This window comes from Engystomops pustulosus, chromosome 10 (assembly GCF_040894005.1).
Source record: "Engystomops pustulosus chromosome 10, aEngPut4.maternal, whole genome shotgun sequence".
NCBI lineage: Eukaryota > Metazoa > Chordata > Amphibia > Anura > Leptodactylidae > Engystomops > Engystomops pustulosus.
This window is the reverse complement of record NC_092420.1, coordinates 58,945,090-58,963,901: the sequence shown is the minus strand read 5'-3', so window position 1 is coordinate 58,963,901 and position 18,812 is coordinate 58,945,090. Positions and strand designations below refer to the sequence as shown.

The following is an 18,812-nucleotide window of genomic DNA, read 5'->3' as shown; positions in this document are numbered from 1 at the left end:
CAGGTAGAGGGAGGGGGAGGGATGTGGCAAAAAAACCTCAGTATTTCACCTCATATTTACCAACACACTGGTATAACTTCCTTAAAATGAAAAGGGATTCTCTAACTTACAGAGCAGAGCACTATGCCCTTATATGTATGTGCTCTATAAAGTGCAGAGGGATAAGTCCTATTATTGCTGTACCTCTATTCTTTGGAGGTCACTGGCTAGTGCTGTCGGATATACAGGCAGTCCCCAGGTTACATGCAAGATAGGTTATTTAGGTTTGTTCTTAAGTTGAATTTGAATGTAAGTTGGAACAGGTATATTTTATGATTGTAGCTCCAGACAAAACATGTTGTTGCTTGTATATGGCTAATCAAAGTAACCAATAGACCAGTGAATTGAATACACAGGTATTATACAGCCTGTTATCAATTAACAACATGTGGATTATTATGTGATGTTTGTAAATTCATGTTGCATCCTTCTAATGTTGAAAATTTCTCCCCGAATCTCTTAGATCTTCCTGGAAAGGTCTTCCTGAACTTACCAATGAAAATGGTCAGTACTGTCCCTTCAGCTGCGAGACACAAGCCTGGTCTATATCTGTAGTGCTTGAGGTCCTACACGACCTGTAGGTCACGTCAACTCGATGACTTGTGTTACCATAAGAAATAATAGGATAAGACAGTCCCAAGCACTGGAGGAAGCAAATGCAAGCGCCAGACCTCATTGTGATGCGCCACAAATTACCACAGGGATTAGTCATTTGTTCATCACTGTAGGAGATATCTTTGTGTGACATGCTTGTTTACTTTGCACATAACCCATGCAAGTCCTACATTAATTACGTTAGGGTCTGTGGGTCACTTTACTACACAGTTCATTGAGTATTTCTGTCCTGAAAGGGGTGTTGTATGTTTAACAGGATAGGGAATGACTGCTGGAAACTCCACAATCACAGGTAAGTGGGTCCCATCCCATAATTGAAGGAGCTGCATCTGAGTCATGTGTCCTAAATTCAGTGTCTATGAGAGCCAGCGAGAAATCCGTGATGGTTGTGACTCTCGCATAGACAGCTGACCCATGAGGGGGAACGGCTCTCCCCTTGTTATGATCAACGTGGTTTTCAGTGGTCAGATCCCCACCGATCAGAATTTTAAAGGTACACCCCGTTAATGATGTAAATAGAGTCATCAGATTCCTGATCAGGATGGTGCTGGACAGTATACCATGAACTAGGATTGCACATTTCGCAGTAAGATGGCGGCAGAATTGAATTATAATAATAATAATAATAATAATAGTAGTCTATTATAAGTAGGGTAACATCATAATGACTTGAGTCTGTTACACAGGGAAGTATATTATTGTCTTCCTGACAGTGAGGACAGAATGTGTGAGATGTGCATGGTGTATACTTATAGATAAGATTGTTTAGATGATGTTTGTCTGTGATCTCCTGTAAATCTGTGCAATAAAGCTGATACTACTAATTGTTTTGTTACGTTTCGCTTCTTCTTGCTGTCACATATCACTGGTATGTGTATGGGGTGGTCCCGTCCCACCTCCTGGAGCAGGTGAAGGAAGGTAGATTTTGGATTTTAACATGTGTATATCAGGTAAGGAGCTTTAGCTGTTGGTTGAATATCCGACTGCTACTGTATGAGTGTTGGGTGCCTATGGGTATATTAACATGTATAGTATAGTATAATTCTGGGATTAATTTTCCGCTCTCATTTTCAAACTTTCATTTTGAAGATAAAAGGAGTCATTTTCTTCATGTATTCTTACAAAGGATTCTTCAGCCAAAACTGAGGTTGCCCATGTGCACCATTGTGATATTACATTTGCCAGTCTCTCCACTGTACTTTACCTTTCTGTTTCTATCTCTGTATATCACATTGCTAATGTCGCTTAGCATAAGTGTGAATCTGTCTCTGGTGACGCATTTTTATATGTCTAGAATGATGTACAGGTATATCCTCCCTAAACCTTTAGTTTACAGACTGGCAGGCATTGAATAACGGCAACTTATAAAAGGTCATGTACAATTCTGAATATAATAATAATATATATTCCTTTATTTACATACTATGCAGCTCTGCACAGAGTTTGCCAAATTGGTCCCTGTGGGGCTCACAATCTAATCAAACTACCAGTATGTTTTGTAGTGTGTGAGGAAACCAGAGGAAACCCATGCAAACACGGAGAAAACATACAAACTCCTTGCAGATGTTGACCCTGGGACTTGAACCCAGATCCCCAGCGCTGCAAGGTTGTGATGCTATCCACTGAGCCACCATGCTGCCCAATATAAATGTGTTGCTTAAAATAATTGGGTTGGATTTTAACCCCTTCCCGACATTTGACGTACTATTACTGCATGGCGGGAGGTGCGTTCCCGCAATATGCAGTAATAGTACGTCAAACTTCTATATATTATAGCCGACACCCTCCTCTAACAACAGATATCTCCGATCGCGGTTGTTAACCCCTGACACGCCGCGGTCGCGCTGACCGCGGCGTGCTAGGGGCATTTAACTGGATTCGGACCCCCCCGCGCCGCTTACCGGGGGGGTCCCGCTGCTCTCATCGCAGCCCCGGGACTGCAGGGGCCCGGGGCTGCGCGATCTTCTTCCGGGTGCTGGGTCCGTGCCTTCTGGCAGGACCCGGCTATGACACAAGATAGGGTCCGGAGGTTTGTTCTTAAGTTGAATTTGTATGTAAGTCGAAACTGTATATTTTATAATTGTAGATCTAGAAAAAAAAATTTGGGCCCCAGTCAGAATTGGAGTTTAAACATTTTTTGCTGTAATTGGACCAAGGATTATCAATAAAGCTTCATTACAGACACCTTACAGCTGATCATTGCAGTCTAGGATTATAGTAAGCATTCAGAAAGCTTTACCAGAGGTCAGAGGGGTCTGTCTGTAACTATGTGTTGTCTGTAAGTCGGGTGTCCTTAAGTAGGGGACCACCTGTACATATCTAATAAAGTGAAAAAACCTGAAAATCACCAAAACCCCCCACATATTTGGTATCGCCGCGTCCGTAACAATCTGTACAATAAGTCAGAAACATTATTGGACCCGTACGGTGAACGCCGTAAAAACAAAACCCGAAAAACTCGCCAAAAATATAAATTTTCATAAAATCCCTTCACAAAAATGTTCTAAAAAGTGATCAAAAAAAGTTTTGTGCCCCAAAATGGTACCAATTGAAAGAACAACTCAACACGTAAAAAATAAGTCCTAAACTAGCTCTGTCAACCAAAAAATATTAAGGTTAAGTTCCCGAAAAGATGGCGATGCAGAAACAAATGAGATTTCCTCTATATTAGTTTTTCTCCAGTAAAATTGTAAAAATAAATGAAAAACTATATAAATGAGGTATTACCGTAATCGTAGTGATCTATAGAATGAAAATATTATAGTATTTTTAGTGTATGGTGTACGACCCCCAAAATATACAAAAAAAACCCCCCCAAATTGACAATTTTCTTTTCCTCCATACATTAAAGAGTTAATAAAATCTCATCGAAAAGCTACAGACCCACTTAAATGAAGTATTTGTAAAGTGCAGCTCATGTCGCAAAAAATAAGCCCTTATATGTCCAAATTGCCAAAAAAATAAAGATTGTATAGCCATTATAAAGTGACAATGCATAATCTGCTCTGAATGGCGCAGCTTCCCTTCGATGCCCTGGCGTGTGCCCATACAGCAGTCACCACCACATATGGGGTATAGTTATATGCGGGAGGGATTGGGTATCAAATTTTGTGGAGCGTTTTGGTATTTTATCCACTGAGAATTTGTACATTTTATGAAAAACACATTCATTTAGCCAAAAAAATGTACTTTCAAAATTGCATCCGATTTTGTTTTAACCCCTGTAAACCAATTAAAGGGTTAACAAACTTCATAAAAGTTGTTTCACGTACGTTGAGGGGTGTAGTTTCTAAAATGGAGTAATTTATGGGGTTTTACTTTATTTAGGCCTCTCAAAGTGACTTGAAACCTGAGCAGGTCCCTCAATAGCAGGATTTTGTTTTTTTTATGAAAATGTGAAAAATTGCACGTGATGTTCAAAGCCCCATAACATCCTACAAAAATAAGAGTATGCATAAAAAACCACAGAGGTATAAAGTAGACATTCGGTGAATGTTAGTTATTACGTTTTTTGGTGTTATGACTCATGTGTGGAAAAAGTAGAAAATTTTGAATTTCGAAAATTGCTAATTTTTCCAAATTTTCACCAAATATCTGATTTTCTCAAAAATAAATGCAAAACATACCACCAAATTTTTTTAACTAACATGAAGTACAAAGTGTCACGAGAAAAAAATTTCAAAATCACTTGGATATGTTAAAGCGTTCCAAAGTTATAACCACTTATAGTGTCAGAAGGCAGATTTGAAAAAATGGGCCGTGTCAGGAAGGTGAAAAGTGGCTTCGGCGTTAAGGGGTTAACTAGGATTAGTCTTTAATTGACAGGGTCAGAGATCAGAATATACACCGATTACCCTACGTGAGTCTTCACAGAACAGGTTTTAAAATGGGTTTTATGACCCTATACTTAACCCCTTCCCGACGCGCGCCGTACTAGTACGGCGCGCGCCGGGTCCCGGTGCATGGAGAGGGCTCGCGGGCCGAGCCCTCTCCATAGCCGGTAAGTCTTTGCTGCATATTGCAGCAAAGGCTTACCGGTAACACCCGCGATCGGTGCTAGCACCGATCGCGGGTGCTTTCACCGCGATCGCCTCCGGCAATGCTGCCGGAGGCTTCAAAAAGATGGCGCCGCATGGGCGCCGCCATCTTGGCGCGGATCTTCGCTCCCCGATGACGTCACGGGGAGCGGTGATCCGTTGCCATGACAGCATCGGGCCTCACGAAGGCCCGAAGCTGTCTCGTTTTAACCCATTCATTACAATGTGCTATCAGCACATTGTAATGAATGAGGAGTAAAATCCCCATATACTGCCATATTGCAGTATGGCAGTATATGGTAGGATCGATCAGACAACCTAGGGTTAAAGTACCCTAGGGAGTCTGAAAAATAGTTAAAGTAAAAGTAAAAAAAAGTTTAAAAAAAAAAAATTATATTAAAAAAACCTAAAATTTCAAATCACCCCCCTTTCCCTAGAACTGATATTAATATTAATAAACAGTAAAAATCATAAACACATTAGGTATCACCGCGTCCGAAAATGTCCGATCTATCAAATTATAATAACGGTTTTTCACTGCGTTTAACCCCGTAACGGAAAATAGCGTCCAAAGTCAAAAATGACATTTTTTTGCCATTTTGGAAAATATAAAAAAATTAATAAAAAGTGATCAAAAGGTAGCACAGTCCTAACAATGATAGCAATGAAAACGCCATCAAAAGTCGCAAAAAATGACACCACCCACAGCTCCGTACACCAAAGTATGAAAAAGTTATTAACGCCAGAAGATGGCAAAATAAAAAAAAAAATTTTGTACAGGAGGTTTTAATTTTTTTAAATGTATGAAAACATTATAAAACCTGTACAAATGTGGTATCCCTGTGATCGTAGCAACCCAAAGAATAAAGTAGACCTGTCATTTGGGGCACACAGTGAAAGCTGTAAAATCCAAGCCCACAAGAAAACGTTGCAAATGTGTTTTTTCACCATTTTCACTGCATTTGGAATTTTTTTCCCGCTTCCCAGTACGCGCCATGGAATATTGAATACCGTCACTACGAAGTGCAATTTGTTACGCAGAAAATAAGCCATAACACAGCTCTTTATGTGGAAAAATAAAAAAGTTATAGATTTTTGAAGGTGGGGTGTGAAAAATGGAAGTGAAAAAACTAAAAAAGGCCAAGTCGTTAAGGGGTTAAAGCAAAATTCCAATTAAAAGTAAATTTTACAGAATTTCATCTAATTCTGATACTTGTTCATTCTTTTGCAGTTTTTATTTTTATGTATTATATTGGGAGTGTTTCCTAGCAGAAATGTGAATCTACATTTGCTGACCCACTGTATCACGCAGACTCTCCACAGCAGGGACAGAAACTATTATCACAGTTACTAATAATACTTAGGCTCTTATCTGAACAGTAATCCATTTAATCTCTTTCTCTGCGTCAGCGTATGATACTGGTCACGCCCCCCACGTTCCGCTGGATATATGAAGAGGTCTGACCAAGCGTAGTTTTGCATAAAAACTTTGAATGCAGCTTTTTTCAAAATCACGCCGCCCAGCGCGCCCCTTTAAGTCCCTTCCGTGGCCAAATGGTGTGGATGTGCGTAAACGCTGCAAGCATCGCAAATTACAAACGTTGCCAGAATTTGACAGCCTAGGGGGCAATCAAAGAGTTAACAACTTTGATTGGTGCTAGCACTGATCGCAGGTGTTTGGGGCAATATGCATTCTATATGAGGAGCCCTCTTCATACATCATTCACAGCTCCGCACCATAATAGAGGTTAAACATCCTATAAGAGAGTTTATCAATTGCAAAACGTTTTGTGTGTTAACTCTAACTTAGATTATGTAGGATGCACAAGCCGCATGTTAAAGGGAAAGATACGGGAACATCTTGATGGCTCTAACAATCTAGAGGTAAAGAATCCGTCAAATGTAGCAAAGAATTTTTTTACTCAACACAACGGAGACTTGAGTGGTTTACGCTTTTGTGGTTTAGACAGGGTCAAAGCAAATCTATCCGAAAGGCAACTGTTCATTCCTTGTTTGTATGACATCATTTCTGGGGTGTGCGGTATATCAGTAAGCATTACACACTCTATGCCATATATGACTAAAGACCCGCTGAGCTCTGAAGAGTCACATCACCATTTCTCATGGCTGTATTCACATAGTGACGTCCTGTTGATTTGGATTATTAAAGCTTACACCACATTTTAATTGAGTGCCGCCTTATCCTTCTCAAGTTTTTCACAATGTAGGGAAGTTCTGCATTGACTACTCATCTGCCCACACGATAACAACACCAACATCATGGCGATGCCCTCATATGGACAGTGACATCACCGGCGTTGTCTCTCCCACAGTCAGTAGGCTTCTATTGCCTCTGCTAAGCATATACATCACTCAGCAGCTTGCTACATCTGTTCATCTTGTCTTTTGCAGGGGAAGCATCGTATACTGGTCAGATGGAGGTAACAATGCCCCTGCGTATATTGGTCAGATGGAGGCAAGTTATGCTCCTGCTGGTTCCGGGATAAACCACCTCTTGTACATTTTTCTATTAAGCTTCTTGTTAGAGAACATCGGGGCACATTTACTTACCCGGTCCAAAGGAGATCCCGAAAGTGCATTGTCCAACAAGAATGCACTGTGCCGCGATTCACTTACATTGTGCGCCCAACTTGCTGAATGTGTCGCTTCCCCAATCAGGTCCGCCGGAGTTCACCATCTTCCTCCTGGTGCATGTAAGTGCTTGGCTTGCGACACAATTTGTAAGTTAAATCCCACGGTTTGTCCGAATCCATCAGAGCCCCAGATTTGTGTCGCATGAAAGCCGACACAATCCCCTTTTTAAATGCGGCGGAGATCCAAAATCGTCGGAATATCCGACCTTTGTGCGGTCCGTGGACCCTTAGTAAATGAACCCCATCATGTTGTGCAAAAAGTAATGAATAACTGTTGCATATGTGTATCCACAAGTTTACAGAAGGTCACAGTTCATCTGTAAATGTTGCAGTACATTTTAAATTCATTTTAGAGCCAAAGCAAAGAATAAACTAAAGAAGTAATATACTGTATATGCTGTATATGTGGTTTCCTTTTTCTGAATACCAGGCTGTGACCAATAGGTGGCAGTCACTGCATATGTACTTGCACTGCTCTCATGAGGAGCTATATAATCCATAATATCAATCTATTAAGGCTCAAGTCATTTTGAGGTTAACAGGTTCCCTTTATCCCTGAATATAACATTTACATATATTTTTTGTATTATAGATGGGAAAGGAGACTATTTCGAATCCTTAGTATTTGTATATAGATATGTATTTTTTACTTTTTTTGAGATTCCCTAACATAAGTGCGGGATTGTTTGTTGCTATTGGTTCTTCAGTCTATATCCAGGTCATTGCGTCCCCTCCATGATAAGTACTTCACTATGTATTGTGGCTGCATCTATTTTCCTTATACTAGTCATCACACAGGACAGGCTTGAGGCACAATTTCACATAGAAACAAACCTCTCCTCCCTGTTATTTGCAATGTTTCTAAATAGTGTAACCATCCAAATTTATAGCCCAATCATATCTATTGTCCAGCAATGGGAGATTTATCAGAATTGTCTGAGATAGAACTGTTCTGGTTGCTGGTGGCAACCAATCAGAGCTCAGCTCTAATTTTATAAACTGCTGCAGAAAAATGAAAGCTGATCTCTGATTGGTTGCCATTGGCAACTAGAACAATTCTGCTCTCAGACACTACTGAAAAATCTTTCCTTATATCACTGATTCCAACTAGTTCTTCTGTCCTGTTATTGAGATATATAAAATATAGCAATGTTTGGTTTTGTTTACTGCCGTCAATAAGGTGTAAATGAATCATTAATGCTAAATATATGGCTCTGTGCAATGCTGAATGCTGCAAATGGGAATTTTATAGTCATCATTAAATTACTTGTAACATGTGATTGGTGTATTGGGTAATATATAGTTTAGTATATAAAAGTGGTGCAAAATAATTAGCAAGGGTTAAAAAAGGAAGGTGGAAACATGGTCTTGTTATTCTGGCTTTATAAGATAATAGCTCTTATACTCATTCAGGAAGTTCATAATGACAGGTTACTGTCAAGGGATTCATCATGAAAAGCCTTTGTTGAGCCTATGGGTGTGATCTGTGAAACGGCAGATACATGGCTCATGGTGGAGGGATACTTTACCATGTGTGAATTACATGGAAGCCCCTTAGCTATGAATGAGGACCAAACCATTTTATGTGTTTGTGACAGAACCCATCTTGGAATATCACATTACACCTGAAGTGTGTAAGAGCCAAGCCAAGTGCCTATCACCATAAAAACGAGGGTTCATGCTGGTGCAGAGTTCATGCAGTGCACATTTTACAGGATATTTATACTTAGGAACCGTATGGTATATGTATGTGGCTGCATCTATCAAGATCATATAGGGTAATGCCATCCCATATCTTACCATAGCTCAGGCAGAGATCACACTAAACAGAGCAGATTGGTCGTATCCAGGGGCAACCTAAATTGTAAACACCAATTTTTTTACCGACAGGAAGTGTCTGTGTGTTACCTGGTCTTGTAATGGAGAGAAGAGAGGGTAGAGGCAAAGAGGAGAAGCTATTCAGAAGAATCGGCCATGCATAATCAGAAGATTTATGGTCGAATCCTGGGGCAACCGAAATTGTATACGCCATGACTCATAGAGACAGGTTGGAATTATATCTGTCAGATGCTGTATTTTAGGTAATATTTAGTAATATTGTAGTATATGGTTGTCACGGGTGCTCCCGCGACCCATATCGGGGGCTGCAGGCTCACCTGTTCCCCCTCCTGCTCGCTGGCACGGCGCCCATGCTGCTCATTTCTCCCAGCTCCTGGGAGAAACACGACCTGTGCTCATGTCTCCCCGTCCCCTAGGGCACATTTTAAAGGGCCAGCGCACCGTTAATTGGTGCTGGCCATTTCCCAGAAATCTTTTTTAAACCTGCCTCTCCCTGCACACCCTGCTGGATCTTCATGCTATTGCCGATGATATAGCTATTGCTAGTGATTGGATTCCCGCTGTGACCCGGGACCTGTTCTTGACTGCCAGCCCTGACCTATTGCTTCGTCTCTGACCTTGAACCTCTGCCGCTTGCATCGACCTACTGCCTGTCCCCGACCACGAGATTGCCTGCCGACTTTGTACCTCAACCTTGGCTGCCACCTCGGACAAGTTGCGCCTGTGGAACGACCTTGTGGCACCACGCCTCAGCAAGACCAACCTGCTTTGCAACAGGCTCTGGTGAAGACCCAGGTGTCGGCTTGTGTCATCGTCCGCAGTGGTCCAGGGGGTTCACTGACCCCGAGCCCTGACAATGGTAGAAACGATCTGATCATCTAGGGTTAAAGTACCCTAGAGGGTCTAAATAAATAGTAAAAAAAAAAGAAAATAATTATATTACACCCACCTTTCCCTATAACTGATATAAAACATAATAAACACAATTGGCAATACCTATCAAAACATAAAAATGGTTATTCACGGCCATGAACCCCATAACAGAAAAATGTAATAAAAAGTGCTTAAAACGCTGCACAGTCCTCAAAATGGTAACAATGAAAATGACAGCTGATCTTGCAAAAAATGTTTACGGCACCTTGTATTAAAACACAATAAAACCTATATAAATGAAGTATCACCGTGATCGTACTGAACAAATAAAGTAGATGGAATAAAGTAGAAAGATCATTTGCAGCACACAGTGAAAGTCATAAAAACTGAGCCCACAAGAAAGTGATGCAAATGCGTTCATTTTTGCCAATTTCACCACATTTGGACTCACTAAGAAGTAAAATTTGTTACACAGGAAATAAGCCCTGACACCCTTCTGTACACGGAAAGTCCTTAAGTGGTTAATGGACATGAAACTGGAAAACTGATGTGCACTACTGGGTGATTATACTCTGTGCTGTATATGTATTGTCAGCATCTGGGGTTGCTGGTTGGTTGGCAATGACACTAACTCCATTAGCCGTCCAAATGTTGAGTTTCATTCACTCCAATAGCGGTACTCAAATGCAGCACAGAAACAAAACATAAAATAAACACCTGCCTGTCTGGGCACTGACTAAACAGAAATTGGTTTCCTCACCAAAAATAACAGATAGTTCACACAGTCCAAGGCCTTTCTGGCTTTCCAGCCTAGCTCTGCCATTGCCTGCTCTAACAGCATTCTTCTTAAACATCCCTTAGGCTCGGGAATTAAGAGTTCTCCTAATGCCAATTAAAGTTAGAGTGGATGCTCCACTAGGGGGATTCTGGGAAAATATGCAAAGTTTTCCAGAACGGGATAAGGAATACCACGCCTCTTTTAGCTACCTTGTAAGGCAGCTCCCTTGACATCAAGCATGACCCACAAGAGGCTTTACGACATGATGCTGGATTAAAACCAAACCAGTAAATCTATTCCAGAAGGAGCAGATTCCCAACTGTAGACGGTAGCGCTGTTTCCACCTGATTGGGTCTCCTCCGTACAGCATAGGGAACTGGTTTGGCTGGGTGAAAGGTTTGTGACTAGGGTCAGGAAGTAAGAATCTCTTATGAGGACAATCCCAGTCATCTGGGTTTCCCCAAGTGTGTCCAGAAGGTGTGGACTGGAGGGAATGGGAATGGCAAGTCCCACTACCTGCCATTCCCTAAAAAAAACCTAGCAGTAATTTGGGTGAAATGTACATCCCATCCAGTATCTGATAAGCCATCGCCTTACAATATTTATATAAATATATTTACTGCTTTCTGAGAAGTTATACAGAGAAACAATTGCACTTTCAGGATTTGTGCAGCCTTGACAGGTATGTAATAGGGGATTATGTCGCACACGACTGGTTTTTGGCGCAGCTGTGCTGGCTTTTTTATTTAAAATATAAGAAATTCAACAAAAAGTCCTCAAAAGGTCGTACAGTCCTCAAAATGTTAGCATTGAAAACTTCATCAAACGTAGCAAAAAATGACCCCACTCACAGCTCCGTACACCAAAGTATGAAAAAGTGATTAGCACCAGAAGACGGCAACTTTTTGTACAGGAGGTTTTCATTTTTGTAAATGTATGAAAACATTATAAAACCTATACAAATTTGGTATCTCCGTGATCATACCGACTCTAAGAATAAGTCATTTGGGGTGCACGGTGAAAGCCGTAAAATCCAAGCCCACAAGTAAAGGGCGCAAATGCGTTTTTTCTTCACTTTCACTGCATTCAGAATTTTTTTCCCACTTCCCAGTACAATGCATAGAATATTAAAAACCTAAGTGCAATTTGTTACACAGAAAAGATGCCCTTATACAGCTCCTTACATGGAAAAATAATTATAGATTATGTTATAGATTTTTGAATGTGGGGAGTGAAAAATGAAAATACAAAAACGAAAAAGGTCTTGGTTTTTAAGGGGTTAAAGTATACTTTGTTTAAGCACCTAATTTCCAATTATAGGTTGAAATGTGTTAAAATTACGTTTCCACACATTCCAAAATGAAATATTTCCATAATTTCACAAAGCACCTGCAGTTTCACAGGTTTTAACATTGCACAATGCAGGGGGCATCTGCTCCCACAAAGCTGGTATACGGTAATAGTGCTTGTGTTACATCAGCTTTTGACGCAATGTTGGAAAGTAGAACATTTCCTGAACCTGATAACATAATGAGAATTACATCATGAACTTTTATATTACTTCTGGAATTAAAAATGAAACCTGCTTCACTTTAATAACACTGTGGGGCACATTAAGTAAGAATATTGCAGTAGTGTGTGCAGTTACCTGTGTATAGTGCAGAGGGCGCCAGATTCAGGATTTCTGCCATTGTTCATGAATCTCCTACTACTGCTACGATAGAGTGCACCACTTTTTTTTGGTGCAGCTTTAACATAGGACGTGTGACACATTTCTGTCAGAGTTTGCATTATAAATGTGGCGCATGGTTCGAATGAGCACTGGAACGCCCATCTCAGTGCAGAAATTTGTCGCATGACGTATAGTGCAGCTGTGCCACTGCTGTGTAGACACTTCTTAAATACCTGTGCAAGCAGTATGCACCTAAAAGAACGTGCAAAGTCCGACAGAAAACGGGCGCAATACCCTTAGTAAATGTGCTCCTATAAGTATCCATATTGCATTTCAGGTTTAATGTTATTCTTTGTATTATAAAAAGTTATACAAGTTTCCAATATATTTTCTGTATTGAAGGGGAGTTCCCATTTCAGCAAGTAATTGATATTGTTTGCATAATGAAAAGTTATACAAATTTCCAAGATACCTATACTCGAGTATAAGCCGACCCAAGTATAAGCCGAGGCCCCTAATGTTACCACAAAAACCTGGGAAAACCTATTGACTCGAGTATAAGCCGAGGGTGGGAAATGCATTGGTCACAGCTTCCCCAGTATATAGCCTGCTGGACCCTTCCACATAGTATATAGCCAGCACCTGCCTCCCAGTATATAGCCTGCCAGCCCATATCCCCCAGTATATAGGCAGCCCCGTGCCCTAGTATATAGCCAGCCCCCTGCCCCAGTATAAAGCCAGCAGCAGGGGAAGCCGGAAAGGTGAGTTTTTATATATTTTTTTAATTCGAGTATAAACCGAGTTTGGGTTTTCAGCACATTTTTTTGTGCTGAAAAACTAGGCTTATACTCGAGTATATATGGACTTTCTGTATCAATTCCACACAGTTTTCTAGATCTCTGCTTGCTGTCCTTCTAGTGAAAGCTTCTATATTACTTCCAGTGGACAGAAATCTGACAATGGTCGCACTAAGAACATGTGCCATAAATCATGAATCTGTCGCTGCACTGCAGAGTTCAACAACATTTTTGTGGTGCATCTTTAACATAGGGTGTTTGAAAGACTTTGCATGTTAAACCTGGCGGACAGTCCAACGGAGCATCGGAACGCCCCCTAATTTGTGTCGCATGGTGCCAAGTGCAGCTGCCCCGCAAAAGGGTAGCGTGCAAAAGAATAGAGGTGCAGACACTTCTTAAATACCTGCGCAAGCAGTTTTCACCTGGAAAACATGAAAAGTCTGTCAGAAAACTGCAGCAAAACCCAAAGTAAATGTTCCCCACAGTGTTTTATTGTATGGCAATTGAATAGACGCACCAACAGAAGCCCAGGGAAGCCCTTTGTATTCATCTCCAGCAGAGAGAAATGAAATACCTTGTGCCACATTTATTGAAGGTTTTAGACCATTTTTAGTCTGTTTCCCGACATGTCCGAAAAAGGGACATGTTCTCGGTATAAAGAGGCGTGGGGTATCAGTAAATATACTGTGCACTAGAAAATTCAATATGGTGGTTTAGAAAAACAGACCAACTAATATGAGGTGCCAAGGAGGACTCACCAGTCATCCAGCATCAGGCACAATGATAAATCTGGGGCAGCAGAGACCTATCTAGCTCTGCCCTGGTCTAAAGAGCGACACATTAATACATCTCCCCAATGTACTCATTCTCAGAAACATCTAAGAGGACCATTTGTCTGATGAGTGGAGTAGGTGCAAAGCTTCTAAGGCAAGGCCACCACTTTGGCCTTAAAGAGAACCCGTCATGCAAAATAACCCCCCTAAACTAAATATATTTTCATAAACTGCCATTAGAGAGCATTGCCTCTATCCCTTCATTGTCCCTCTACATGCCTGTAAACCTAAGCAATGAGGTCCTAAAGCTGTATGCAAATGACCTGTGAAATGTCCAATGAAGCATTAGCATATTCAAGCTGTCCACTCTATTCATGAGTGGGAGGTACAGCCGCACCCCCAGTGCTTGACTGACAGCCTGTATAATGATGTGAGGCTGTATAATGATGTGCTTGCTGGTGGCCACACCCCCTGCAGCCTGTGTGTGCATGTGTGTGTGTGTATAGGAGAGATACAGCAGCTCCAGGCAGCCATGTTACAGCAGAGCATGTCAGCAGATGCAGCACACACACTAGCCATGCTTTACTATACATTACACACAGACATGAGCAGTGGGAGGAGAGGGGAGGGATAACAGGGGTGACATCACTGCCCCTGACCATGTGACCAGCCTCATTTACATGATAAAGAATAGATGATTTTACAATGAATAATGTATGAAATAACTAGATAATGGCTGGGATGGGATCCTTGTGAGCTGCTTCAACAGGTAGAGGTGACAGGACTAGTGGCAGAGACCTGATGACAGGTGTCCTTTAAAGGGCCCCCCACCAAATGTGCACGACCACCTAAATCACCAGCAGTGTATCCCGCTGATGTCACTTTAGTCTATGGCAGAGCGAGGGAACAATAAGTTCCCTATTCTGCCATAGACGAACAGATGTAAACAAAGATGAAGGCGCCCTGGCACTGGTGGCTCAGAATGTGATGTTGCAGCCTGTAGCAGGGCACCGTCATCTTTGTTTACATCTGATATCCACCCTGACACCGCAAGAGTGATGAGGATGGCGCGCATCTGGGGAACAATGGAAGGTGAGTACAATTTTAGTATTTTATCTGGGACTGTATATAGTTATTATAGGGGGATTGTATATATTTATTATGGGGGGTGTATATGGAAATAATAGGAGTCTGCATATAGTTATTTATTATAGGGAGGCTATATATAGTTGTTTCAGGGGGACTGTATATAGTTATTATAGGGGTTGCATATAGTTATTATAGGGGGTGTATTTAGTTTTTATAGGGGGTGTATCTAGTCATTATGGGGGCTGTATATAGTTAATGCTGTGGGACTTTATATAGGTAATGTTTGGGGCTGTATATAGTTATTGCTAGGGGGGCATACACAGTGATTACTGGAGGTCTGTATATAGTGTTTGCTGGGGATCTGTATACAATGATAACTGGGGGCTGTATATAGTGATTGCTGGGGGCTGTATAGAGTTATTGCTGGGGGAGCTGTATATAGTGATTACTGGGAGCTCTATATAGTGATTGATGGGAGAGCTGTATATAGTGATTGCTGGGGGATCTGTATATAGTGATTTCTGGGGGAGCTGCATATAGTGGTTGATGGAGGAGCTGTATATAGTGATTACTGGGAGCTCTATATAGTGATTGCTGGGAGAGCTGTGTATAGTGATTTCTGGGGGAGCTGTATATAGTGATTCCTGGGGGAGCTGTATCTAGTGGTTGATGGGGGAGCTGTATATAGTGGCTGCTGGGAATTGTATATAGTGAATACTGCGGGCTGTATATAGTGATTACTGGGAGCTGTATATATTGATGGCTGGAGCTGGGGAGCTGTATATAGTGATTGATGGGGGAGCTGTATATATTGGTTGATGGGAGAGCTGTATATAGTGGTTTCTGAGAATTGTATATAGTGAATACAGTAAGCTGCATATAGTGGTTGATGGAGGAGCTGTATATAGTGATTACTGGGAGCTGTATATAGTGATTGCTGGGGGAGCTGTGTATAGTGATTTCTGGGGGAGCTGTATATAGTGATTCCTGGGGGAGCTGTATATAGGGGTTGATGGGGGAGCTGTATATAGTGGTTGCTGGGAATTGTATATAGTGAATACTGCGGGCTGTATATAGTGATTACTGGGAGCTGTATATATTGATGGCTGGGGCTGGGGGAGCTGTATATAGTGACTGATGGGGGAGCTGTATATATTGGTTGATGGAGGAGCTGTATATAGTGCAGTGATGGGCAACCTTTTGAGCTAGTTGTGTCAAAATTCGCCAAAAAAACGAGCATAACTCGGGTGCTGTGTCACCTTTAGGAAAAACCTAATTTTGTAATAACATGTCCAGCAGCGGCCTCCCCTTATTAATAACATGTCCAGCAGCGGCCTCCCCTTATTAATAACATGTCCAGCAGCGGCCTCCCCTTATTAATAACATGTCCAGCAGCGGCCTCCCTTTACTACTAAAATACCCCTAGCGGCCTCCCTTTACTACTAAAATACCCCTAGCGGCCTCCCTTTACTACTAAAATACCCCTAGCGGCCTCCCTTTACTATTAAAATACCCCTAGCGGCCTCCCTTTACTACTAAAATACCCCTAGCACCCTCCCTTTACTACTAAATTACCCCTAGCACCCTCCCTTTACTACTAAAATACCCCTAGCGGCCTCACTTTACTACTAAAATACCCCTAGCGGCCTCCGTTTACTACTAAAATACCCCTAGCACCCTCCCTTTACTACTAAATTACCCCTAGCACCCTCCCTTTACTACTAAAATACCCTTAGCGCCCTCCCTTTAAATATAATATAATAATAAACTTACATACTTACCCAGTGATGTCTTCTTACCTGTAGCTTTACTGCAGGCGGCTCGGCTCCTCCAGGTTGCACCGCGCGCCTCGGTTCACGTGACTGACGTGACCTGACGTCAGGTCGCCTCAGTCACGTGACGAGCAGCGCGCATTGCAGCCTGGAGGAGCCGAAGGAGTTGCAGAAGGTGGGCGGACCAACGTGGCGCCGGACAGGTAAGCAGGGGGCAGAAACACAGGGACGGGGGCGGGACATTACCACAGGGGCAGCACATTACACAGGGACATTAACACAGGGGGAGCACATTGCACAGGGACAGAAACACAAGGACGGGGGCGGGACATTAACATAGGGGTAGCACATTACACTGGGGCAGCACATTACACAGGGAGGGGGGCGGACAGCGGGCGCTGGGCGGCCGCGTGTCAGCAAAAATGACTACGCGTGTCAGTGCTGACACGCGTGTCATAGGTTCGCCATCACTGATATAGTGGTTGCTGAGAATTGTATATAGTGAATACGGTAGGCTGTATCTAGTGAATACTGGGTGCTGTATATAGTGATTACTGGGCAGGCTGTATATAGTAATTGCTGGGGAATGATATATAGCGATTGCTGTTCCCTGTCTGGCCACATTCAATGGGTGCCCCCACCATATTTTGCACCCAGCACCCCCAACAAGGGCCCCTGTTGTAAGGGCAAACTGTCTTAGTATCTAGGGTGAATTTGTAGCCGTATGGTTGTTATGAGATTTTGTAAAATAAAAAGAACATTAGACAAAACATGAGGTTCCCTGCCCTGAAAAAGGGGACAACACCTATAATTTTTAAAGAAAATTGAAAAAGTGATATCATCAGAATGTCCACACCTAAGAAAATCTACCATCAAAATAAAGGGTGATAAACCAGGCATATTTACGCATACATTCAAGCACTATATTTGGATTCCATGGCCTCCTTCCTTCTAAAATCGACTATTAAAATTATTCTGATGAACCTGAAGGGTTCTGGGGGGATGTTTCACTGTGCAGAGCACTTCCCTCCTCTTGTTACCTGCTGTAATCTCAAGACAGTAGAGGAAGTTTAACCACACAGTGGGAGAAGAAAGTGAACCTGCACAGTGTAACGGCCTGTGAAAACTGAGCAAAGAGGGGCTCTGGCAACTCCTATGAGTTGATTTTTGAAGGAAGAAGATCACGGTGCCTGGATGTATGAGTTTGTGCCCCTGGTTTGATTTTGATGGTATTTTGGTTTTGATTTTGAATTTTTAGCCACTTTTATTAATAATGACTTGCTCCGCCCACCCCCTCCATACCACCATACCACCATGGCGTGCAAGTGGTGTAAAGTGGAAAATAGTCGCAATGCTTGGCAGTTCACACGTATTTTAAGACTTGCCAGAAAACTGGTGTATAAACCCTGAAAAAATATTAAAATATTGTGCCTCTCATAACTAAGAGACATTTTTTACTTTTATTGTGTTTGATAGGTAGTTGCAACTACTCCTGATCATTTACATAGCAATGTTACACAAACTTTAATATGATGCTAAGGGTGTAGTAGCTACCGTATCTCTCTTCATTTCCTCATTGTCTTCCAATATCCCAGAAACCAAGAGATGGGAAATCCCCACATCCTTATGTGTCCTATACTGTCATGAATATTCAGATAACCCTGGTACATGCCCATCATTAGCACCCAGCTCCTTCTTCCCTATAATATAATGACAATTCCTAGGAATTACCTTGATCCTGTTGTTGTACACTGCAGTTTTCACCTGTCATCATGGTAGATCTTCAGAGCCTTTGAGTCATTTATTAGGTCATAACGTGTCCGTACTTGGGAAAGATTTGATTAAAGTTTTATTGTGCATTGTTCTCTGCTTAG

General features: G+C 41.8%; 1 protein-coding gene across 4 annotated transcripts in view; it reads left to right on the top strand.

The window, feature by feature from the left end:
* The window catches only part of AGL (amylo-alpha-1,6-glucosidase and 4-alpha-glucanotransferase), a 55,263-nt gene extending 53,785 nt beyond the window's left edge, over window positions 1-1,478 (top strand). For all 4 annotated transcript variants that reach the window (XM_072127731.1, XM_072127730.1, XM_072127733.1 and 1 more), the window contains exon 34: window positions 503-1,478. In XM_072127731.1, the coding sequence (XP_071983832.1) occupies window positions 503-620 (118 nt within the window). In that variant the 3' untranslated portion in view covers window positions 621-1,478. The remainder of the gene's footprint in view (window positions 1-502) is intronic.
* The last annotated feature ends 17,334 nt before the right edge of the window (window positions 1,479-18,812 follow it).